Raw genomic sequence first — 24,280 nt, forward strand, 5'->3', positions numbered from 1 at the left:
ACGATTCCTTTTCTATCAGTCACCCTGTCATTGGTTTTGCGACAGTATTCATTTATGTTCAATTTCTATTTCGTTTCATATGCATCGTATTACAGCCTCGAGTGTCTGAGTCTTTTCAATGGCTTGGAATCACATCGCGCATAGTATCTCCAATTGCCTCCGCGCCTCCTCCGCCACCCAGTAATTTCTCGTTGGTGGTTTGAATGATGACACGACGATAGCTGATCAGATTAGGTGACCCATTGTCTTGAACCTCAAGGACTAGATGAAGCACTTGTCCCTTCGGCACCGCCGCCCGACTGATAAGCTCAACGCAACACTTATCTGGAGGCGGGATCTTAACCTCCACAATGCTTCCAGCCTCATTCAGAGTCCTGATCTCCAAGAGACCAACCTCATGATGGACTGACCATTGTGTCGCACTAGGGTCCCGATACTGGTACCACTTGAAGGTAAGCTTATCGTTAGGGTCCGGATCATACGAAGCAGAGGCATCAAGCTGAAACGTAGAGCCAGCCTCTAACTCAAAGGACAGAGGCTCTAAGCCCTTCTGACCATTCAAGACAACAACAGGGTGGTGATTAGCTTTGCTCAGATCAGACGAGAGCGACCACTGCATCCGCGCCGCAAAATCAGTCTGGAAGGCATCACGCCACCGCCAGATGGTCGCATGATTAGACTTGTGTTTCTGGCCATCTAACCCGATAACCTCATCAACTGTATCGCTGAAATGACCGTTCGCGGTTCCCTTGCCGCTAATATCGGTCGCGATGTACCGGCCACCCCACGACCCATACTGCGGTCGCTCAGGTACACCCAGTCCGTTCTGGATAATATACAAGAAAGTCGGAGTATCGCCCTCGGGAATGAACATGTAGTCGGGGTATGTGGAGCCCAATGGCCCAATTTGGATATTTTCTTTGATCCAGGCCTTGCTGATCTTGCTTGCGTCCGGGCCACCCTTGTCAAAGCCGTACCATCCTTCACCGGAGATTCCGCACCATGCCGCCATGCCGTACTGGTTCCAGCCGTGGACAGAGCAGATGTAGAACAAGTCGGGGTAGTTGTTTCTAATCCAGGCGCCCGTGTCATCTTGATCGGAAATTGTGTAAACACGTAGCTTGGAACGCAGCTTTAGAGCATCGGCGGCGGAATGGGTGTTTTGGATTTTGAGAAGAACCGAGGCGAGTACGTTTGTTCCGCCCCAGCATAGAATCCAGAGTGGTTCATTGATCGGTGCAAGAATGCGCTCTAGGAGAAGCTCGCCGCCTTCGCTGAGGGGGATGTCGTTGCCCACGGCTGTCATGCCATAAGACTGTTTGATCGCATCAGTGTCTGGAAGATCCGCACCATTTGGAGCTTGTGGAATGGATTTACCTCTGCTCCCTTCTTGATAAGGGACTTCAAAGACTGAGCAGAAGGATATGGATCTTTCGGGTTCGAATGGGCGTTAAGCTTGTCGACCACTTTCTCATAGCCATCCACTATCTTGTGCATATCTTGAGGGCAGACCTTGTTCTTCATCCATGTTGATGTACACGCGACCAATCCTTCTGTCTGAAACTGGTTGGAATACAGAAGGTACCGCACCAACGATTCGGCATCGTCAGGTTCGTTGGAGATGTCGCTGAGTATGAAAACGCGGGGTTTCGAAGCGAAAGTCTGGAATTGATCAGGAGACGCCATTTTGTGATACCAGGCTCAATGATAGAGGACGGTTTGATATCAATGATAAAGCGAAAAACTACGTAGAATCAAAGAATTATTTGAATTGTTCCCCTCGATGGCGAGCTCCCAAAATCGCAACTTGAGCCGCGCAGCCCCATGTAGGTGGGCGGGGAACTCGTCTCGAGTCGAAGACTAAAGAATTCTAAACTAGCAACTGTAACCGCCAGGAACCGGCTCAACTCATAGCCAACTAACCGTCGGCATGGGAGTTATCCACTTTGGCGACGAATCGGCCCTTGGTGGGGAAAAGACTACCGAAGCTGGGGTTGGGGGCTGTTCCATCCTGGGCTGCGGGGGCTCCACTGGGCTTGACACCTACAGGGGAACGAACATGGGGATATACGCAACCATAGCATGCTATATAAGGTTGCATGCATCCCCCAGAGCATGAAGTGGGGATCAACTTATCCGGCAGTTGTCTTTCCATATTTTATTGTGGCATTCAATACGTCGGGGCTGATTATCGCAAAAATGTTCGATTCAATAAAGCAGTCGGCTCTTTACCAGGAGATGAGTCTCCGCCTGCTTTTTATCGGGTCCTTTGTCTCCTTAGGAGCCATGGGATTTGGCTATGATAATGGCTGGTGGGGAGGTGCTTTGGACCTTCAACCATTTGGCAAGCAATATGGTGAATGGGATGCTGCCGATAAACAATGGTCGATTCCTTCCGTGAAGCAGTCGGCGGGTACTGGAACTGGCTCTGCTGGTATTATTATAGGCTGTCTTGTTGCTCCGTGGCTATGTCAGAACCTGGGCCGCAAGCCGACTTTGCTAGTCATGGCAGGTATGTTGACTGTGGGCTGTGTGTTGGAAGCGACTGCAGTGACATCGTTCTGGCAACTGGTTGTTGGTCGCATCGTTGTCTACTCAGGTATTGGACTGGCGTCCAACGTGGTCCCTATGTATCAATCGGAGTGCGCGCCCCCACGAATTCGAGGTAAGTTGACAGACGACCATACGGACTCAAATGTCAACATGTGCTTATCTGCTTCGCGATAGGTGCTTTCCTCACTGCTTATTCGTTCTGGAACACTTTCGGTGGTTTCATAGCAACACTGGTGGTCTTTCTTTGCCAGCAATTGGCTACCAAATGGGCTTACCTGTAAGAATTCCAAGCCACCGACCGTGTACAACGAGAACAACAATACTGATGCCTATTACAGCACCCCCATCATATGCCAGCTGTTAGTCCCTCTTGGTATCATCTGCTCTTACTCATTTCTCCCCGAGACACCCCGATACCTCGTCTACCGTGGCCGATTTCAAGAAGCCGAGGCAGCTATTAAGGAGCTTTATGGGCCAGAGTACAATGCAACAGAGGAAGTGCAGCTTCTACAACTCCAGGTGGAAGAGCAACGTGAGCTCCACAAAGCTACAAGTGTCTTGGACTGCTTTAGAGGGACAAATTTTCGGCGAACCGTGATCGCAGCTGGTGTCCAAATCTTGCAACAGGCCCAAGGAATCTCCTTCATCAACAACTTCCTGGTGACCTTCATGTCACAGCTTGGATTCTCTGATCCCCTCAAGTACAACGTCATTGTTTTCGCTTGTGGGCTTCTTGCAAACATAATCTCCTTCTATACATTCGACAAGCTTGGACGGCGTTCTACCATGTTCTGGGGTGCTTTTGTCATGGGCGCCATGATGCTGGGCGTCGGGGGTACCACTGCGAACGGGTACAACGTCCTTTCCCCAACGACCCAAAATGGATGCATTGCTATGCTTGTTCTATGGTACTTTTTCTACTGCCTTTCCTGGGGTCCTGGAGCGTGGATCCTGGGTGGTGAAATTGGAACTGGTCAGCTGCGTGAGAAGACTCTGCTTCTCTCATCGCTTGGCAGTTTCGTTACTTCTGTGCCTATCAATTTTGTCAACCCATACGTGCAAGCGCAGATTGGTGGTCGGACTGCGTGCATATATGGAAGCTTTTCCGTTGCTTCTATGGTCTTTGTTTATTTGCTACTACCAGAGACTAAGGGTCGGTCTTTGGAAGAGCTGGATGAGATGTTCCAGCAGCAGGTTTCGACTCGGAAGTTCAGAAACCATGTCTGCACTGGCTTGGGAGCTCAGATTCGTCAATTGGAGAATAAGGAAGATGAGCCTGAGCTTCGAAATAAGACCCAGGCTATTGAGCATGTGGAGGTTGCTCAGGTTGTATAAAAAGGAGAGCTGCGTGAAATTTTCGGCGTATAGAAATGAGTTTTCTGTCTCGAAGAGGTTACATTTGTACCGAATACTTGCTATGAGGCTATTTTAGAATTAAAATTGAATGCTATCAAATTTTCACAAGTTGAAGAAAATAAATAAATCTCATCTACCACAAAACTGTATTAATTTGATCTCCAAATATACTCTCCTACTATTCTCCAAAAAATAAAATTACATGAACCAGGAGTTATATGTGAGATTATAAAAGGTAGTTGACATAGCGAGGTCGCTCCGCAATAACTACGACATGTGGGTGGGCCTAGCATCGAACGCTTATTACCATGCTCTTGTGTGGATATACCCCAGGCCCGAAGCACATCGCCGCAGTAACATGCCACCCGGAGAATAGAAAGGGTTCATCGGGTAATCTTCGGACAAAGCAGCCATTCATCGGCTGTTTTGAAGCCGTAAATCGGCCCATTTTGTTCTCCGCAGTTCGGACCGGGACGGCGTCCCAAAAGGGCAACTGTAACCACTATTTACTATTTGGTCTAGATTGATAAGAACTCACGTTTAAGGTATATTGTACGATGTCATAGATATATCAGAGCTCCTTCTGTAATCAGGTTGGAGCCGCGGTGGCTCAACTTGACCAAAACTTTACGTTGAGAACTGAGGTCTCAATAGTTGAAACTGGCAATCGGAGCCACCGCATTCTCTGGAAAGTAAATTGCGCAATAGATCGTGTAAAATACCTGAGAAGTGTTGGAAGAAAGACGGCACTATATATAGCCAGTCTAATTTCCTTCGTCAAAGGAAACTCATATCTTGACTGAGACTTGAGAAAGCGAATTATCGAAATTACCGAGACTCAAGCATCGAGATATGCCATAAATAAGCCCACAATACTTGAATCATACTAAGTTATGGCAATAAAAAATGTTGAAAATACAGATTTATACTACTAAGAGAAATTCAAACTTTAAAAAATCCTTGGTGAGCGTCTCCGCCCACCTACGTGGTATTATGTATGGGGTATATTATAAACAAAACAATCATCAAGAAAATCCAGACAACAAATAATGAATGAACGCAACTGCAACAATGCACCAAAAAAACAACGAAGGACCTTTCATGGTAATTACTCAGCAGTATAATATAGTTAGTGGCCGATAAGAGCGAATTACATCAATGCCGGCATAACAGGACTTGTCAATGATGCATCAAGGATTTCGCGACGTAAATCAGCCTCCCAAAGGTATACAGTGGGCTCCAATACCTGGAGAGACAAACAGGAGAAGAGAAAGTCTCCAACACGACACCATAAATCTGCACCGAGTCGTTTCGCAATCTTCAACATTCGACCTGCATACCAGGGGCGTGCTGACGGCGATGGAACCGTAGGGGAGTACTGAGAAAAGTCTGGCGAGAACTGAGAGCCGGTGGGCGAGAAGTTCATGTCGCCATTGTCACTCGTGGACCAGTTGCTTGCATATCCATCATTGCATTCAAGGAGAATTTGGAGAACGGCTTCGACGGAACCATTCATGCAAGCTTCACTATCAACGATAGTCTGCTCTAGAGTTCGAAGAAAGTTTCCAGCTTGGAGAGGAGTGTATCGATAGTCCCAAAGAGCAGCGTTAAGCATAACTAGCACGGCTAAACGGGCTACCGATTGGTTGCGATCTCCGGATGATGTGAATTGTGCACCGGGGGGCGAAGCCAAAATCTGGAATATTGGAGATGTCTCTTGGACGGCTGTGTGCCGCAATAGGTCACAAGGCGTCGGGTTGCTTCTTTGAAATAATGCAAGTTGTTCATAGCGTCGAAGGAGGTCTAGAAACTCCTCACACTGGGTATGGATCTCATCCATAAGACATGTTGGTGAGGTATTTGTAGAATGCGAGCGAGGATTCATGTAAGGCGATGATGTATCTGACGAGGAAGAGGTAGAAGATTGTGGGGAAGGCATCGATTTAAGGGTTTGAGGAGCTTGAAATGGAGCGGGCTCAATAGATGAAGTAGGACGGGTGGGTGGACCATGATTCTCGAAATAAAGGCTTGGACCCTGTGCATCGTATCCTGGCAAGGTATTACAGTCTTGCCAGTTTATAAACATGCCAAGTCGATTATTTGTGAAGGCGGCTGGGATATTCTTCGCATAAAAATCGAAAAGCCTTTGGCCATCTAAACTCAATTCCGAGGGGATGGAGTTGGATGGAATTGTATGGGCAGTACTCAACATAGTTCTTGGGGATTCTTCGAACTCTGAGAGAGATTCAGAAGTTGACGACCATGATGCAGGTGCATCAACTTGATTGTCTGCTATACTGGAGCGAGTATAGAGAGAAGTGTCCACATAGCCAGATGAAAATTGAATGACATCTGCCCGTGGTGCCTGCTCATGGAAGGGAGGCATGAAAGTCGGATCGAGACCTTGAACCCCGGATAGCATATTGTTTGCAGGCATTTCGATAAACAAATTGTGTTTGGGCTTAATATCGCATCGTGAATTTTCTCCCATTGATTGGGGTTCGCTTGATACTATAGATTCAAGTTGTTTCGAGGCAGCTTGAGCATCGTTCTGCGTGGACTTCCCTGTAGAATTTCGTTTTTCGATTCGATTCTTCCTGGGGCGTCCACGCTTGGGTCGTGGGCGTGGAATCTCCCCTTCGCTCTCACTCTGGCGGGCACCGCTCTTCTTGTGGCGCATATATTCTTGCATGACATGGCGCTTCACCTGTCTCAAATTGCTTCGACTGTTATTCGACGAATCAATGAATTGCCACCGTACATTAGAAGCACCTGGCGTCTTGCTCGCAGATATTTGATCTGTATCTGACATGGTAAGGAATGGCGAGGGTGATCGACACGCGCATGAGAAGACTGATATGCTTTAAATTGGTTCGCAGTGATGAGGTCTTTTGACTGAAGACACCGAGAGACAAGTAGTCGAAGGAAGGCTGTTTCGTGAATCAAATGAGTCGCTTGTACCCTTTGGGACGAGTATAGATGAGTGAAGAAAGTAGTGTAAAATTAAGGTCCAGCGAAGGATTTGAGTACGGCTTAAAGATTAAAGTATAGTTGGAGACGATGGACCGGTCATACTGCGATAAGGGGCTAAAAAGCGGAACCACGAGCTCCACCTGGTACTCATTAATTGAGGTTGGAGAAGCAAACCTTGTTCAAAGCCGACACTTGATGATGATATGTAAAAAGAAGGAGGAGATTGGGAAGCAGGGGTAGTGCCCCACTCCCATCGCGTCAAGAATACTTAGTTTAGTAAGGTTGTGGATAGGGCTAACACTCGAAGGATTAATATGCAGCCCTGGAGCTAGACGTGCCCGAGTCTATCTTTGACAGGTTCGTGTCATAGGGATTTCCTGATCTGCCGCAGTTGGCGAATCAGCGCAAGAACCCGAGCACCAGCAGTTCACGATTGTCTCATCGTCTCCTGTAAGATCTATACCGGATAGGTAATTCAGTGGGTCACGGATAAGATCAAAGGATGCGGCCCCACAGTATATAGCACAGATGATTGGCTAACTATTGTAATGGGGACGCACTGCTCGCACTGGGCACCCCATTTTAGGTTAAGCGGCTAAAGGGGAGTCTCATAGTACCAAAGTACTTTGGTGATCGAACGGGGAATTTATGCAGAGTCCGGTACAGACTAGTTTTTCGTTGATCTTTGCGACTTCCTGTTTGAGGATGGCTTGAGCTTGATTGTATTTCTACGCCCTACGCAATCTATGGGGATAATATAGACGAATCATGAGTAACAACCAGCGTAAAAATGTATGTGGGACCTACAAACATCGCTTGAAAGGCCTGGAGTCAACTAAGCTTTCGGTTTTCTTCCGACTCCTCTTCCCTGCCAGTGACTATCGAACCCAGTGCCATGGGAAGGAGCTTCTTGGTCTTTGGACCAATGCAAATGATTATATGTATTCTGTATGTAGTATGTAAAATCCGATTACATCAAGTGTCAGTCAATAGGCTAGCCAGTTATACGAGATACGAATAGGCACTTCATGATCTTAGCGCATATCAATTCATCTGCTTCGATCCTGCAAACTCTGCACTATGCAGGGGGAATCCTTTGTTTCTGAATTCTTCAAGTTTCTCTGCAGTACTCCGCACACTCTGCAGGCTTCAAACATCGTCACTGTGAGTGCACCTGACTTTCAAAGTTTAACCCCTTTTCTCTACTGCACATCCTCAGTGCAATCCCCACAGGCCCTCCACGACATACTATCTTCGGTATAGTTCAGGTTGATCCGGCGTCCTGGCTGATCGCATGGCAGCCCAGATTTTCCGGGATTCTGGGGCCAAAACGCAAAACCACGTACGTCCCTGCTTACTCTCGGTCTCGGTGAGTGGGTCTCTCTACCTGTTTTCAAAGTTTGACAGCGCCCTATTCCTTCCAGTTTCCACATTTGTGCAGAAAATAAGACAGCCGGGGGAAACTTGCAGAATTGGCCTCATAATATGGAGCACCACATGTGGTCAGATACATCATATATAGACACACACACTCATGACAGAGTCAATTATGCCTACTTTCAAGGTGGACTTGCCCTGCTCCACTAGGGCGATCCTGGCATAGATTCCGTGACTCTGGTTGGCCTGCTCGGACAACAGCCGGGGAAGACCAGTACAGCCTTAGGAATTCCTTACACATTGGATGGGCAAACATATCGGACGATGAGTATGTTCCGACAATTGAGATCTGATTACTGAACCAGGGCCCGGGCGACCGTTGAGAATCCCGGAATGATCGTCAACGGCAGATTACCTGTGTAGATCTCGAGTTAAACATAATAGACTCATAATGGCCCCCATCTCTGTGTCCCAGTACCTTGGAGCAAGAACAGATTGACGGTCGACCTTCCATATCGGCCAAATATTTAATTTTGACTTTGACGTTACGTACGTGCAGTTACTCAAACAGTTGGTTACACGTGGATAAAGTTGTCTAGCTGGATAATTGGAGCATAACCATGTGTTTTGGTCCCAATTGCCGAAGGATTTATTGGGGAGCATGTTTCAGATTGAAGATCATGAATCCTTGCATGTTTATCGGTTGTATGAATTAGATAGGTTTCCTATTGTAGAGACGGTGAGAGTTTCTGTGTTTTTTAGGTTGCCCTGAAGTATGCCATACGGCAAGTGCAACGCGAAGGATTTCGCAAACTTTCATATTATCCCCGGACGAGTAGCGAAAACGCCTATAGGTAGGGAGCTACACATTAGGTTTATTCAAGCATAGAAGGACGCGTTGGCAACAGTACGTCACTTCGCTCCGATGCACCCTGGATGAGGCAGTGTGTCTTAAGTCGCATCGCATATCATAGTATGGAGTACCATGGTTGTTTTTCGTATCTTTGGCAGAACTGAATCGAGGTTCGGGAGGGGGGGGGGGGGGCAAATGAGCGCGATCACGATGAACCCCACGATGAACCCCACGGTTAACGGTATTCCCGACAAGAGACTTGCTGCCTCCGACTTTGCAGGTTCCGACTTTGCATTGAAATCGAATTATCGCTGACGGAGCAGAAGCGGCGGTTGACCCGAATTCACGGGTTGGCTAGTATGGGGTAATTTAGAGACCGAGAGTGTCGATGCACCGAGAAACCTGTTGAAACCATCATTTTTAGCGCGAATGTTGATAAAGACAAAGCTGGTCGCTCATCTCAGAGACACAAGGAATGTTGCGACGATGTCCACTAGAGACAGAAGAAGCGCGCTGCCGGACTTGGCTGTCGCGTGCCTCACCGCCTTCACAGTCCCAAAACTCCGCGTCTCCGATCCGCCATTCAAAGATTCAAGGGACCGGACAGTGCCAGCGTGTGGCTCTGGTGAGGTTTTGAATGTTCAAGGCTCTTTTCTAGATTTCTCTTTTTAACCTCCCTACCTCAAACAACACTCCGCGCAAGCGAATTGGAACGCCTTGGTTCCTCCCCTCATAGCGATCGGTGGAGAGCTGATATTCGCATGAAAATCGACACCGCGGCCATAATCGGCCTACCGGTTCTGTTGAGCGCATTCCCACTGTCGCAAGACATTTGAAGGACCCGCGGGAGTTTTGGAAACTTCAAGTGTATCGCTGCAAGTCCCATGATGCCTCCGTCGCCCTCGCTTGCATCTGTGTGGACCTAACTCATCCCGCGCCCTGTGCTCCCTGATACACCTTAGATTTGACTTGCTTGGATCTAACTTGATATTTTATACTCGCTACTTGATTCATTCACAAGCTACTTCTCACATCGAGTTGGCTACGCTTCTTTCAGTATTGCCATGGCGCCGGTCACGGAACTCGCCGCCGGCGCAAATCATGTGAATGGATTCTCTGACCACAAAAAGCCAATCAAAACGAGCACAAGTCCATACGAGACCAACCCAGACAATATCGCGCGCGACGACCCCTTCCTCGTCCAAAGTGCTCTGTATGGCCGATACACCCCACATCCCGACGATTTCACCCCTCACTACCAACACTGGTACCAATCTGACCCCGACGCAAATGCCTATTGGCAGGGAGTCGCCGAAAAGTTTTGTACCCCGGATCTATCGCTCAAGAATACGGGGCCTCGGGAGGCATTCGCTGCAGGCAGCGTGCTTATATGGGTTGACCGTGAACCTGCTGATGGTGAAGTGACAGAGCGATTCTCCTGTTTGAACGCCAACGAACTGTCTGCGGCGAGGAAAGTTGAAGACACACTCAGAGATATTGGTGTTGCGGTTCCAGTAATACATTTTTGCGGCACAATTGAAGGGCGGAATGTGACGGTGGAATCTCGAATCCCCGGCGTCTCGCTCGATGTCGCATGGCGGTACCTCAGCCCAAAACAAATCGAAACCTTCAAAAACCAGGCTCGCCAAATCCTACGCCTCCTCGCTTCTATAGATCCCGCTTCGAACGAACCTACCTACGTTTGTCGCGGACTCGACTCCCAGACACCCCTCCCCGACAATGAGAAGGAACGGAGTATACTTTTTGCAGAAAAGACTGCCAAGGAGAATTTGTGTCTTACGCACAATGACTTGATACCAGCGCATATTGTTGTGAAGGGTGGCAGAATTGTGGGTGTGACTAGCTGGCGACAAAGTGGGTATTTTGGGTTTGAAAGAGCCAAGGAGGTACATCGGCTGTTGAGGAACACCGATTCCACTATACAAAAGAGTGATAAGGATGCTACATGGGCCGATCTCTATGACCAGGCGTATGACCCAAGCAAAAGCTTGCCGCTGGTCGCAACCAAAGACACTCCCTTCCCGTCTATAAAGACCGAGCCAGCTGGTGACGACCCTGAATTAAAACCCACCGGACTCGACAGTACCAACGATCATCCGACTTCGAAGACTCTGAACAATCTCAAAAATGGCGTATCATCTCGCGCACCATCTTCCGATCGCTCCTCCCCAGCAAACTCCACCAAATCCGCATCAACCAAAAAGGCTGCTTCGGCAGCGACCAAGAAAGGCACGGCGAAGAAGCCAGCTGCCAAAAAGCGAAAGATCAATGATCCTGATACAGAAAGTGTCGACGGCCGCCGATCAAATACACCCGCGTCTCGGACTAGTAAAACCCCCGGTCAAAAGCAAGATTCAGTATCTGCTGCTGGCTCGCCTGCGCCTGAGCCAAAAAAGAAGACTAAAAAGCGTCCCCCCAAAAGGCGCACTGCAGAAGATGACGATGACGATGACGATGACGACAATCAACCTTTCTGTATTTGCCGGCTCCCTGATAACCATACATGGATGATCGGATGCGATGGTGGATGCGAAGATTGGTTCCATGGAAAATGCGTCAATATCCATCCCCGAGACGCTGACCTGATCGAACAGTATATTTGTGAGTCCCACTTCATTCAGCTGCCATCCCATCACTATATTTCTCAATGCTGATCGGACGAAATCAGGTCCCAACTGCGCCGATGAGGGTAAGGGCTGCACCACATGGAAACCAATGTGTCGTCTCCCCGAATGTCGTAAGCCTGCCCGTGTAGCTCGAAAGAATCCCAGCAAGTATTGCTCTGATGACCATGGTCAAGAGTTTATGCGCCGCCAAATTCACAGTCTTCAATTTGGACCAGAAAGGAAGGGGCACGAAGATTTGGGTAGCATGGGCGGCATTCTTACGCCTGGTGATCTAAAAGCAGTGATAATGGGGACGACCTCTGTGAAAGAGTTCCGAACCCTAGGCGACAGGATATTGTCACCATCTCCAGAGTCCGCTCGGGACACCCCAAATGGCGACATCAAGGAGAAGCCCGTATCAACATCAGATGCCTGTTCAGGATTTGGCGTCGATGTTCCAAGTGTAGAATATTCCGCCGAAGAAGCTGCGAAGGTTGCCAAAATCCAGAAGCTCCGTGACGACCTTCTCCATCGCAAAGAGATGCTCGCTGCCCGTACAACATTCGTGGGTCTCTTACGCCAAAGGGCGAAAGGCGTGGTGGAAAAATTGAAGCAGAAGGAACCCAAAAACGGATGGAAGGACATCTGTGGATTTGATTCGCGGCTTTCATGGTCGGACGAGGAGTTTGATGAATGGCGGTTGTCTGAAGCTGGCAAGAAAGCGCTTTTGGAAGGCACCGTTGAAGCTTTTGCGGCTAGCTACCCCACCACACCCGATGCCGATGGCGATACAGCCATGGACAGTGAGGGTGAAAACGAGATCGCCTTTTTGACTCGCGGGATCTGTATCAAGAAGCGGTGCGAGAGACACAAGCAGTGGGTGAAGGTGCAACAGCAGGACATCGTATTCGAAGAAAACACCGCAGACCAAGATCTGTCCAAGTGTGAGAGGGAAGCACGCTCTGTTGCGGAAAGGGCCGTTTTAAGGAACTGGGCCGAGAAGGAAAATGTACCTTCTAACGCCGGGTAAACTGCATGGAGTCAGTGCAAGGATTCGGCAAACCAACAAAAGAAAGCATGATACCCTTTTTATTTCTTTTCTTAGCAGACAAAATGACTGGCTCATGGGTCGGAGTTGATATTTTTTGCAATATTGGGAGAGTTGAAGGGACTCATTATTGATGGTCACATTGCATTGAATTATGGCGCTTCAAGGGTGGATCCGGTCATGTATGGCTCTGAAACTTGTATGATTAGCAGTGGTTGCATCGTGAGATCAACCCGAACGAATTAAGAAACACTTCCAAATACACGTTTCTTCTCAGTATGCTTTCTTTCAGAACCCTCATCTCTTGGGTGACCATATCCCCCATTTCCCTAGCCCAGGACCTGTACGATCTTTAATAACCTCCGCGACGCGCGCATATTTCACGTCTGAAAGTAGAATATGGGTATCGATTCCTTGATCCAGAGTTCTCATCAACAGATTTGATAAGAGTGGATACCCAGGCATCTGGAAAATAGAATGAATGCCATCATCACGGGATGATCTGACATCGGCATCGCTAGGCGCATTGTTCCGTCTGTTCGATCCCTCTTGGTCAAATTCGTAGGCAGACCCAAGCCCACTAGTGTTGACAAGGATGATAGAAAGGAAGTCCGAATGTGTGCGTGACATACGCGTCATCATACGCAGTGTACTAGCTAGCACAGCTGCTCCTCTAGCTGGATTAGAAGCGCGAATGACACCTTCGGCTAACGTATCCAGGCCCACCACGACGAGGACGCTGGTGGAGTTCCTTGAAATTGATGCTTCGTGAGGCTGCTGGCGTCTTTCTTGGGCCTGCTGTAGTCGCTCTGACACATGCTTGATGGCCTGAGCGGCATTTTGCAGGTCATGCACATGAAGAAGGTGCACAGAGTCCAGGCGCTTGATTGCATCATCTCTGGAAAGACCCGATGAGCCAGATTGCAAATCGTTGAATAGATTTCGTGCTGCAAAAGCATCAAAGTTGCTGGGATAAATTATGAAGGCTTCTGCCTCTGATGAAAGGAGATTTTTCCGCAAATGGGTTGTAAGAATCTGACGAGGAACCTAACGTCTTGTAAGTCCATAGATGAAAAGATAGTAGACCGTATGAAAGCGTGTTTACCTCTCCAATATACTCGTCATTGTCACTACTTCTCATTTTGAGCCGTGAGAACCCAATAACAGAGCCGCAGCGAAAGATCCCAGAGCTACCTGATTTGATTCCAGTAGCTATATCATCATTGAGATTCCATTCGCTGGTAGTAGACCCCTGGATCGGTTGTTCGTAGGCGATTACCGGTGTTGTTGATTGAGGGACCAGAGAGTGTGCAAGAAGCGGGTAAGCGGGCTCCGCGGAATAAACATTGGAAGCCATGATTGTACACTGTATATCAGTCGGTGGTCAACAGTTCCACAGACAAAGATCTAGGCAGCATCAGATTGGTGCATCGTTTGGATGCGTTGAGTGGGGTGTTGAAGAGGAAGAGATCCACCGCTTTCTGCGTATGTGGTTTTATGCGGCTTCAGCGGGTCTGGTGGCCCATAAGGCTGTCAAAGCAACTAGATTTCACGCCATACATTTACTATAGTCCCCCACTAATACTCTAATAATTCCGTGTTGGTATCCATCGATATCTAACGATTTTGCCTTTTTTCTCAAATGATAATTAATCATGAATACTCAAGACATTATTCTATTAATTGAACAGTTCTCGATCATATGATTAGCAGTGTATTTACTAAGAGAAATACATTTTTAAAATTATAGACAATGACATGACTGCAGCATGACTTATCTCAGTCTCAGTTTAAGTTGAATATCTCAATACTCTCAACGTTGAGACAAGTCAAGAAGAAGGGAGGTAATGACGTTTCACTACTTACGTCGCCTCCAAAGGCCAGCCCCTTGAAGAGCCCAGTTCTCTTTTTTGAGATCAACATCGAGCCCAGAAGTAAGATCCGCTGGGATGACCTCAAGGGCACAGTCTCGGCTTTGAAACTCGGTCAGAGATTGTTTATGAACAACCTCGTAGATGATCAGCGAATAAGCGGTTGCAAATTCACCCCACGAGACGTGGAAGTTATAATTCGTCCCTCCTGGCCAACGGATCTGTTGGACCTGATCGTCCGTGTCGGAGGCCAATTGCACACTCAAAAATTGTAAACCTGGCATTGCAGATAGGGAATCAAGCATAAGCTTCACGTGGTTATAAGAAGGCAGGACAGCAGTATAGGAAAAAGAAGTGATCCCGTATATCATAGTCGAGATTTGTGGTGACGGGGATTCCGGTATAGCTTGCTTGCTCCACCATTTAAATATGGAGGGAGCTTGCAGTAGAAAATATTCATCATTGCTATAGGATTTCATGAATGATGATTCGTTTATGGACATGGATGTCCATGGACGGGCCAGAAGTAGATTCTTGCAGTTTTCTAGTGGGAGGGAATTTGTGACACTGGGTGTACCTTCGCGTTCTAACTGCAAAGCTTGGAGATGAATATCGAAAGCTTCGTCATCGGCGTCCACTATAGGAATGTCCAGGGTGTTACCGATGAAGAGCGGTGGCGCGTGGACGGTTACACGCGTCGGGTCTATAAAACTGAAAGTCCGATGCCACCAAGGTTGTATGAGCGGATGAATCAACGACTCTTCACTGATCACCACGAGAGACTGCACATGTCGCGCTAGATCTGAGGCAAGAATGAAATCTTTAAATCCACATTCATCCTTTAAGTCTACGCATGCGTGGGTGAATAGCCGAGGCCGCACGACATACAACAAGCGACGTGAACATTGCACAAGATTCTTGAGATCTCTATTTTTGGACTGGGCAATATGTCGGTCTGGTCTTCGATTGTGCCGTCCTAGTGAAGGAGGCTCTGTGATTAAAAAGAAAATGATTTGGTCCAGTATCTCGCTCGGAAGCAACTCTAGTGCACACGACATCGCACTTTTGCAGGGCTGCAGAAGCCCGTGCTTTGCATGACACAGTATCTGTGCGAGCCACTGATAGTTCCGGGGATTTCGTGGCTGTGGTTGTGGTTGTGGCGCCTCAGAGTGGTGAGGTTGAAGTTCGGGAAGAAAATGAACGTAGAAGTGCCGGTTCCCCACTTCACCCAGCGCAATTCCTCCACTTGGCACTTTGTCAGCCTTGACTCAGCCCTGGATGTGGTGTCAGTGCTCGAAATGTGTTGTGCAAAGAGAATACAATCTGAGGGAGCGAGAGGGGATAGCACGGTTATGTTGAGGAATAGTTAAGATGATTGCCATCGTAGAGGTAACTTGACTATATCTAGAGAGGCCTGGGGCTACACATCCGGAAAAACCCCCATAAAGCCAGAAAAAAAAAAAAAAAAAAGAAAAGAAAAGAATGTGGAGTTCCTATTCCATGCTCCACAATATGCATGTTTGTGGTACAATATACAATTTGCTATTTTTCATTGCTGTTGATTTGCCACCACCATTGATTCTAAACTCCGTACACTGGCAGTTTTAACATGACCACTGAGATACGTATATTGGGTATACTTTCAAACAAATTCCCTGTAAGTTGACCCGAATACCCTAGTTATAACAAGATTATCAATCTATTCCACGGTCCTCATCTACCCCGGAGCTGACGCGCCAAGTAACGCCCCGCGTTAGTGTGCACAGTGTATAAAATCTGCGCCCGCAGTTGAACGTCAGGCCAACAAGACGGGATTTATATGAGATTAGGCGTCCGTCGTCAGTAAATTGAATATCTCCATTGTAAGTTCCATTATATACACCTCGTATATTTCATATATGAGCATCGACCGTTCGGAGATAATCAGAATGTGCAATGGGGCGAATCCAATAGGCGAGCTACAGATGTGGAGATGCTCATCTTTGTAACCAAATGCCCCACAGCCAATGTCCGGATGCGAAGGACAACGGCAGATGCAAATCGCGACGAGCTGGTTCCGTGCCCCTCTTTTAGAGTTGCTGGTTTTTAGGCCTAATTTTCATTTTCATTTCCCCTTCTCTTTCTCTTTTCTTCTTTCTCTCCTCTCCACATTAAACTTGCTCTTGTTGTACATAGCTGTTTTATCGTAAGTCTTCGTAAGCCCAGGCGTGCCACAATGCGGCTCAAAAGCTAATCAATTCCTCACAACAGATTAGCAAATATTTCATTATGGCTCCTCAACTGCACCAACGACCTCCTTTCCGCGCGGAGCACCTGGGTTCGCTCCTGCGTCCACAGAACCTTTTGGATGTCAAGATCGCCTCAGAGGCCGGTAAGGTCTCCGAGACCGAGCTTGCCGCCATCGAGGACAAGGAAATTACCGATATTATTAAGACCCAGCTGGAGCTTGGCTACCCGGCCGCTTCGGATGGTGAATACCGTCGTCACAGTAAGATTCACAATCTGCCGGAGGCAAATCGAACTCTTCCATTGACCAAGAACAGTGTTCTGGGGTACTTTCTTCCCCGGTCTGGATGGCTTTGAGGAAGTCACTGAGTTCGAGACCGACATCTTCCGCACATACGCCCCCGATATCGCTGCATTCCTGGAGGCTGGCCACAAGCCCGGCGAGACTGTTCTCTGCACAGGCAAGATCAAGCACGTTGGCAGCACATACGTCGACCAATTCAAGTATCTTGCTAGCCAGGTGCCCGCGGACCAAGTCAAGAACCTGAAGATCACCCTTGCCGCACCCAACTGGTACCACCTGCGTTACCGTGAGGGTAGCGCATACCCCAAGGATGTGTACAGCTCCGATGAAGAGTACTTCGGAGACATCGCCAAGGCCTACCAGGCCGAACTTAAGATTCTGTACGAAGCCGGTTGCCGCAACGTGCAGTACGACGACCCTAACCTGGCTTGTAAGACAATGCCCCTTTCCGTAACATGAATAGAACAGGACAACTTACAATTTGAAAATAGACTTCTGTTCCGAGAAGTTCCTGAGTGGCTTCAAGGAGGACCCCTTGAACGTTTACACCGCCGATGACATGTTCGAGAAGTACATAAAGCTGTACAACGACTGCTTCATCGGTCTGCCCGAGGATATGCACATCGGTGTTCACCTGTGCCGCGGTAACTTCGTCGGCAGCCGTCACTTCTCCGAGGGTGGTTACGACCGCATTGCTATCAAGCTGTTCCAGGAACTGAACGTCCACACCTACTACCTTGAGTACGACACCGAGCGTGCCGGTGGCTTCGAGCCCCTTAAGCATCTGCCCACCCACAAGAACGTCATTCTCGGCGTCGTCACCTCCAAGTTCGCCACCATGGAAGATAAGGAGGAGATGAAGAAGCGCGTTGTCGATGCTGCCAAGATCATCGCTGAGGGTAACAACATCCCCCTCGAGAAGGCTCTCAACCAGGTTGGTGTCAGCCCACAGTGTGGATTTGCCTCTCATCGTGAGGGTAACGCCATTGACTGGGATGGCATGATCAACAAACTTAAGCTGGTCCGTGAGATCGCCAATGACGTCTGGCCCGGTCAGCTGTAAGTAGTGGCGGAGGAGTAAAATCGGAATTTGAAAATGGAATGAATGAAATGAATACCCATCTGTATATTTTTTATGTCACCGCCACCTGGGCAGGAGGCACCATCACCCAGCCATTCTTTCAACAATATGCCGGGGATGGGCTTTTCTTTTGTGTACAGCCTGATGCGCTGATGGGACTGGGACGAACGTCATGATCTATCATTTGAAACACCAACTTAACGTATGATTTCTGAATATAGCCAATGCACAGATAACCCGTCGTTGACGGGTAAAATACTGTCTCATTTTGCAATCTTTGAAATACCCTGTAGCTTGTCTAAACCCTGGCTAGCAATCAATGGCATTTTTGAGGGGAAAGACGGATTTAAGTTCGGGTAATATCGTGTCATTATCAGCACTAAGATTTAGGAGAGTGCCAGTAGAGGAAGCAGTAATTTCAGGCCTGTCAAAGTTGAAGGAAGATAAAAAGAGTTGCCAAGATACTTAAGGCGCTTTGATGGTGGGGGAAAGGCTTCTTTTAGGTCTTACGGAGTGATACCAAGGTCCTCAGCTTGTCAACTTGAACGGGTCTTCCCAAGTCGGCTCCTGAGGATCCATGATACAGTGGAGTTAACTCGCAAAGCTTTAATTTTTCGACTATTTCCCAATGCAGGACTAATTTAACAGCATCTCCAAAGTATTATTCAAATGGTGAAGAATGTAAATCTGATAATATTGTCCAGATGAAGGGTGGCCTATGATCTACTCAGCAGGGCCTATAATATTGCATTCCTTCACAGCAGAGCTCTTGTGAGTCTTCAAGTTCTCAATCTGTACCAGGTAATCAGCAAACAGTACCTCAATACTCATGGCAGCTACTCATGGCAGCTTTTCCAAAATGAGTTGCACGCACCTGGTAACTTGGCATCTGTTCCGAAGCTGAGACACTTCGGCCCGTCAACGTAGCTCCAGGCTTAGTAGCCACATCGCGAATGATGCCCTTGCTTGAACTCGTATTCGAATTGGGTCCTAATAATAGAAAATATATTAGCCCTTGCGCATATGCAGACAAATTCTGGAAAAGTCGACATCCATACCGCCTACGGGCTTGTAGTTGACCGTCTGTCCTGGGTGAAAAGAGGGCATATTTTCCGAGCGTTTTTTGGGTAAAATGAACTCGTCGTGGGGAGTTTTGTGAAGTGGCGTTGACTTGTACGTTTTGGCTGTTTATTTGTAGAACAGAGTATACCAATTTTCCGTCGATGGAAGGATCAAGGTGGATAACGGAGACTGATAGTTTACTTGTCTGTGTTATGGCTCTTTTTATGCTCTAAGTACTTGCAAGGGTTTGATTTCCGGTATATACGTCACATTTACATGGCTTTTTTTGGTGATATAGAGAGGACATGGTAGAAGAATGTCTGAAGCAAGGCGCAAATGCAGGTTACTTGTTACCCTCGGTACGGTGGCCCCTAAGACACAGGGGCTGGGTGCCTGAATTTGAGCTTCGACTACCTAACTGATGTCTAATTTCTAGGTGGAAAGCACATCCGAGCGTTGAACCACGTTCCTCCGGATTTAAGTTCCGAAGTCGCTGTTATACGAATCTTGGATATACTTGGGATATTTTAGTCAGACAAATGTCATGTTCGATTCGATTCTCTATCCCATGGCTGGTTTCGGTCATTCATCTCCATGAAAGTTATTCGCCTCTATACACACTGAGGACCCTGAAGAAAATCACAAGGGAATTGAAACAACGGTAACGCTGATGATGTGATCCACTATAACAATTAAGTAATTAAGGTGGAGCTCGTGATGAGTCCATATGTAAGAACAAAGGGGATATCATAGAAACTGAGGAGAAAAGAACAAAGAAAACAAAAGGATCCCGCACACAAAGGAAATTATCCAAGGTAAACTAAACCGAGGTGGAACGAAAAATTTGGGGCCCAAATGCTGCGTCGGTTGGTCATCAAACACGGACATGAAGCGAGAAAAGATAGATCCTTTGTCGAACAGTGCGATGTGTTATACATGAGGCGGCGGAGGATGCCTCTCAGAATCATGCACAGTGGAGATCCGGGTCTCAGTCTGTGCGGGTATGAGTGATCAATGGCGCTGTATGCCTGCGAAGCGTATCTCTGCAAGGGCCTAGGGAGGCGACACCGATCTTAGGCGTTTGATTCGGGGGTAACGCGGTACGTTTATTTGGCGGGTTGGGTCTTGACGTTGTTTGAGAGCCATGCCTGGAAAGTGGAGAAATAGCGGGTCAGGGTTTGTTTTTTTTTCTCTTGTTTTGGTCCGAACGGGTATAATTTGCACTTACCAGACCCTCGAAAATACCAGTACCGTCTGTGGCCACACTAGGCGCGACATACCAGAGCTTGTCCTTAAGCTTGGTGAGCTGGAGCTCGTTGGTAATTTCCTCTGGGCTCAGGTCTAAGATAATTGGTCAGTATTGGCTTAAAAGGGGCAAATATCCCGAATGCCGAGAACGTGGAAATAACGTACGACCACCGATATCCTGCTTGTTGGCGAAGACGAGTAGGAGCGCATCCTTCATTTCGCGATCGTTGATGATCTTGTGCAGCTCCGAGCGAGCCTCCTCCAGACGGGCAGTGTCGCTAGAATCCACCACGAAAATCAAGCCTTGTGTACCGGAGTAGTAGTGTCGCCAGAGAGGACGAATCTTGTCCTGACCACCGACATCCCAGACATTGAACTTCACGTTCTTATAGGTAACACTCTCGACGTTGAAGCCCACGGTGGGGATTGTGGTCACATCCTGGTTGCTCAGTTTCAGTTTGTAAAGAATTGCTAGGAGGAATTAGCTTTTGATCCAAAGGGTAACCGTGTCCAAATCATGGACCAGCAGAAATAAGATCTCACTAGTTTTTCCAGCAGCATCTAGACCCAGCATGAGAATTCGCATTTCCTTCGTGCCGAAGATCTTCCCCATCATCTTGGATACTTGGCCACCCATCTTGACGGTTCAATTGAAGGTCGGACGGATAGATTCGAGGCGGGGTGCTCTTGCACGATGGAGCTGAACAAAGAGGGACTGTGGCTGCTTTCACCCCAGAAATTGTGAACTTGGGAAAACAAGACGAAGACGAGAGATTGAGGCGGGGGAAAAGGGGCACTTGAGCCCGATGACTAAGACTAGTTTCATGCGCGATGACCCACTTTGCAATTTACTTCCTACCAAACTACTTACACTAGGGGAAGTATATGCTGGTGGATATCAACAGTGATACCAAACAAAGACATGATCTTTTTTTGCAGCTTCTACTGTTTTAGAATGCCATTGTGTATATTTTGGATCCGATGCAAGGAACCGTGGTTGCATAGCGCTTTTGCAACGTCATACTTTCCGGTGTCACAACCAGCCCCAATCCTCTAGTCAGATCTCGCTTTGAGAATGAGCTTCTGTCAACCAACATTACTTCCAATTTTACTGAATCATGGCAAATACAGGGAACGAATTTGAGCGTCACGTTTCCTTATCGCGACAGCGTCGTTTATCTCAGCAATTCAAGAGGCACGCCTGGCTGGCCCCTCCATCAGATGTGCGCACCTCGTCATCATACAGTGAATATCGATTGTTTCAGTTGTTTCAACGCTAAGATATTTCAAAGACCATCTATGCAGGTATTTCGGCTTTCTTCTCCAGTCAGCGAGTTTCGACCATTGCTATTGCTTTCCGCAACACCACGTATCTTCTGGACTTCTTCGAGAAGACGTACGATTCAAACGAACACGGACTCGACGGAGACACAGCAACTGATTGCATCCTCAAAGAGCTAAGAGTGTATGGAGAAAGGCATTTGGAAAAGATCGTTGGCGTGGCCCTGTCCGTTCTTGTCGTAGAGCAATGCCCCAAGCTTTGTTCACGTTTATGGGCGGAGCTCGATATTCTCCCTCTAGTGCTTCCTCAATCCAATCTCACTGATCGTTACACATCACGTAACCCTAAAGGAGACCGGGAAGGGGATCCGAAAGCGATTGACGAACAGGCGGAGTCTATGTCGCGAAAATGTGTGCGGTAAGTTGGGATCGGCAGAGCTGTGGAGAACCCAAATATTAAACTTCAATACCAGACTATTTGGACCGGAGAATATACCCTTACTCCAAGTGGGTTTTATGGGCTTAGTGGAGGTCGATACGGACTTCCACGTGCGGCTAACAACCCGCGATGATTTTAAGAGCACGGTCTCTGCCAAGATGTGGTCGGCTGTCGAACATTATGCGGCGGACTTGAAGGAAAGAAAGGTTCAGATTGCTTTCTTTAGTGCAACACCACAGGGCGGAGGCGTTGCTCTTATGCGGCATGCTCTGCTGCGACTCTCTTATTCCTTGGGAACTGACATGAAATGGTGTGTTGATCACAGTGACCAATACTGAATTTTCAATGTTGAGATACTAACTACTGATTCTATATTTCATTTAGGTATGTTCCAAAGCCACGACCGGGGGTATTCCGCGTGACGAAGAACAATCATAATATTCTCCAGGGTGTCGCTCGCCCAGGGGATCAATTGACTCCTGAAAATAAGCAGGTTTTACAAGATTGGATTGAGGAAAATGCTCGTCGGTATTGGACTAGCTATGGGGGTCCACTGCTGGCCCCTTCAGAAGGAGGGGCCGACGTGATTGTCGTGGATGACCCGCAAATGCCAGGCCTGATCCCAATCGCCAAGCAGTACGCCCCGGATCGACCAATTCTCTTCCGTAGCCACATCCAAATTCGTAGTGATTTGATCGAGCAAGTTGGAACTCCACAGGCTGAGGCGTGGGACTTCCTGTGGAATCAGATCAAGTTCTCCGATTGTTTTATCAGTCATCCTGTAAGTTCATTTGTACCAAATGATGTCCCACCTGAGATCGTGGGCTACATGCCAGCATCGACTGATTGGTAAGTTGTCTTATCAATACACGTTGCCTCGCTGACGTATCTAGGTTGGATGGGCTAAATAAAAACATGCGCGACTGGGATGTGGCTCATTATGGTCGCATCTTCAATGCAGCATGCAGAAACGCAGAAATGACAACTATTGGATACCCTGAAGGTAATGCGTGTTCACTTGCCTCGTATAGGATAAAATGGCTGATAACCGTCTATACTAGAACCGTACATCGTGCAGGTATGCAGATTTGATCCATCAAAAGGAATTCTTGACGTATTGGAATCCTATGAGAAATTTTACCAACGACTCGTGAAAGCTCGGCCGGATTTGACTCCCCCGAAGCTTTTGGTTTGTGGACATGGCTCAGTGGATGACCCAGATGGATCGTTGATTTATGATGAAGTGCTCGATCACATCGAACACAAGCTTGCAGAGCTCCGACATATGATTTGTATCATGCGACTGCGGCCTTGTGATCAGATCTTGAACGCGCTTCTCTCCAAAGCCGCTATTGCATTGCAGCTCTCCACTCGCGAAGGCTTCGAGGTGAAAGTTTCCGAGGCAAGCCACAAGGGAAAGCCTGTCATCGCTACTCGCGCTGGTGGCATTCCCCTGCAAATTGAACATGGCAAAAATGGGTTCTTGGTGGATATCGGCGACACTGACACCGTTGCGCAACACTTGTTTAATCTGTGGACGGACGATGCCCTCTATCGGCGCATGTCGGAGTATGCACTGAGCCATGTATATGACGAGGTGAGCACAGTAGGTAATGCTTTGGTCTGGGTTTACCTCGCCTCGAAATACTCCAAGGGTGAGCAAGTACGACCAAATGGGCGTTGGATTAATGACATGGCTTTTGAGGATCTCGGTATTCCAGCCATAGGAGACGTTCCGCACTTGAAGCGTGCAGTTGACGTTGAAAACATGTGATAAAGCATCACCATTGTCAAACCTGCGACTTCCTTCCATTCTTCCAAAACAGATTGATACTCCCAAACAGCCTCATATGAAGCAAGTTTCATGAGGTAATATTAGTCCGCGTCCGAATCCATAAGTGAAAAACACAAAGACCGTAAAAAAAACCAAAAAATGTAGAGGGGTATCATTGAACATCAAACTAGCAGAAAGAAAATGAGA

At 47.7% G+C, this 24,280-nt stretch overlaps 11 protein-coding genes across 11 annotated transcripts; 4 read left to right on the forward strand and 7 right to left on the reverse strand.

Annotated features, from left to right (window-relative positions):
• Positions 1-115: 115 nt before the first annotated feature.
• Positions 116-1,686, reverse strand: N7478_009870 (DUF1593 domain-containing protein; the record flags this gene model as incomplete). The annotated part of the gene is made up of 2 exons (XM_056926084.1): positions 116-1,315; positions 1,378-1,686. 2 exons carry the CDS (start codon positions 1,684-1,686, stop codon positions 116-118), a joined length of 1,509 nt encoding a protein of 502 aa, XP_056775454.1.
• Positions 1,687-1,762: 76 nt separating this feature from the next.
• N7478_009871 (uncharacterized protein) lies at positions 1,763-2,155 on the reverse strand (the record flags this gene model as incomplete). Its single annotated transcript, XM_056926085.1, has 2 exons — positions 1,763-1,860; positions 1,924-2,155. 2 exons carry the CDS (start codon positions 2,153-2,155, stop codon positions 1,763-1,765), a joined length of 330 nt encoding a protein of 109 aa, XP_056775455.1.
• Positions 2,156-2,199: 44 nt separating this feature from the next.
• On the forward strand, positions 2,200-3,888 carry N7478_009872 (uncharacterized protein; the record flags this gene model as incomplete). Its single annotated transcript, XM_056926086.1, has 3 exons — positions 2,200-2,665; positions 2,728-2,830; positions 2,892-3,888. The coding sequence occupies 3 exons, from the start codon at positions 2,200-2,202 to the stop codon at positions 3,886-3,888; spliced, it is 1,566 nt and encodes a 521-aa protein (XP_056775456.1).
• A 1,171-nt stretch (positions 3,889-5,059) lies between these two features.
• On the reverse strand, positions 5,060-6,721 carry N7478_009873 (sigma-70 region 2 family protein; the record flags this gene model as incomplete). The annotated part of the gene is made up of 1 exon (XM_056926087.1): positions 5,060-6,721. One exon carries the CDS (start codon positions 6,719-6,721, stop codon positions 5,060-5,062), a length of 1,662 nt encoding a protein of 553 aa, XP_056775457.1.
• A 3,455-nt stretch (positions 6,722-10,176) lies between these two features.
• Positions 10,177-12,769, forward strand: N7478_009874 (putative PHD transcription factor; the record flags this gene model as incomplete). The annotated part of the gene is made up of 2 exons (XM_056926088.1): positions 10,177-11,734; positions 11,802-12,769. 2 exons carry the CDS (start codon positions 10,177-10,179, stop codon positions 12,767-12,769), a joined length of 2,526 nt encoding a protein of 841 aa, XP_056775458.1.
• Positions 12,770-13,084: 315 nt separating this feature from the next.
• Positions 13,085-14,144, reverse strand: N7478_009875 (uncharacterized protein; the record flags this gene model as incomplete). Its single annotated transcript, XM_056926089.1, has 2 exons — positions 13,085-13,834; positions 13,893-14,144. 2 exons carry the CDS (start codon positions 14,142-14,144, stop codon positions 13,085-13,087), a joined length of 1,002 nt encoding a protein of 333 aa, XP_056775459.1.
• Positions 14,145-14,645: 501 nt separating this feature from the next.
• N7478_009876 (F-box domain protein) lies at positions 14,646-15,716 on the reverse strand (the record flags this gene model as incomplete). The annotated part of the gene is made up of 1 exon (XM_056926090.1): positions 14,646-15,716. The coding sequence occupies one exon, from the start codon at positions 15,714-15,716 to the stop codon at positions 14,646-14,648; it is 1,071 nt and encodes a 356-aa protein (XP_056775460.1).
• A 1,210-nt stretch (positions 15,717-16,926) lies between these two features.
• Positions 16,927-18,251, forward strand: N7478_009877 (cobalamin-independent methionine synthase II family protein; the record flags this gene model as incomplete). Its single annotated transcript, XM_056926091.1, has 3 exons — positions 16,927-17,146; positions 17,202-17,618; positions 17,680-18,251. The coding sequence occupies 3 exons, from the start codon at positions 16,927-16,929 to the stop codon at positions 18,249-18,251; spliced, it is 1,209 nt and encodes a 402-aa protein (XP_056775461.1).
• An 838-nt stretch (positions 18,252-19,089) lies between these two features.
• N7478_009878 (hypervirulence associated TUDOR domain-containing protein) lies at positions 19,090-19,376 on the reverse strand (the record flags this gene model as incomplete). Its single annotated transcript, XM_056926092.1, has 2 exons — positions 19,090-19,259; positions 19,328-19,376. The coding sequence occupies 2 exons, from the start codon at positions 19,374-19,376 to the stop codon at positions 19,090-19,092; spliced, it is 219 nt and encodes a 72-aa protein (XP_056775462.1).
• A 1,061-nt stretch (positions 19,377-20,437) lies between these two features.
• N7478_009879 (ADP-ribosylation factor family protein) lies at positions 20,438-21,216 on the reverse strand (the record flags this gene model as incomplete). Its single annotated transcript, XM_056926093.1, has 4 exons — positions 20,438-20,479; positions 20,560-20,672; positions 20,745-21,050; positions 21,123-21,216. The coding sequence occupies 4 exons, from the start codon at positions 21,214-21,216 to the stop codon at positions 20,438-20,440; spliced, it is 555 nt and encodes a 184-aa protein (XP_056775463.1).
• Positions 21,217-21,697: 481 nt separating this feature from the next.
• ccg9 (putative trehalose synthase (Ccg-9)) lies at positions 21,698-24,073 on the forward strand (the record flags this gene model as incomplete). The annotated part of the gene is made up of 6 exons (XM_056926094.1): positions 21,698-21,802; positions 21,872-22,278; positions 22,334-22,609; positions 22,684-23,148; positions 23,193-23,302; positions 23,361-24,073. The coding sequence occupies 6 exons, from the start codon at positions 21,698-21,700 to the stop codon at positions 24,071-24,073; spliced, it is 2,076 nt and encodes a 691-aa protein (XP_056775464.1).
• Between the last annotated feature and the right edge of the window lie 207 nt (positions 24,074-24,280).

This window comes from Penicillium angulare (assembly GCF_028827245.1).
Source record: "Penicillium angulare strain IBT 27051 chromosome Unknown utg000007l_segment0_segment0, whole genome shotgun sequence".
Classification (NCBI taxonomy): Eukaryota; Fungi; Ascomycota; class Eurotiomycetes; order Eurotiales; family Aspergillaceae; genus Penicillium; species Penicillium angulare.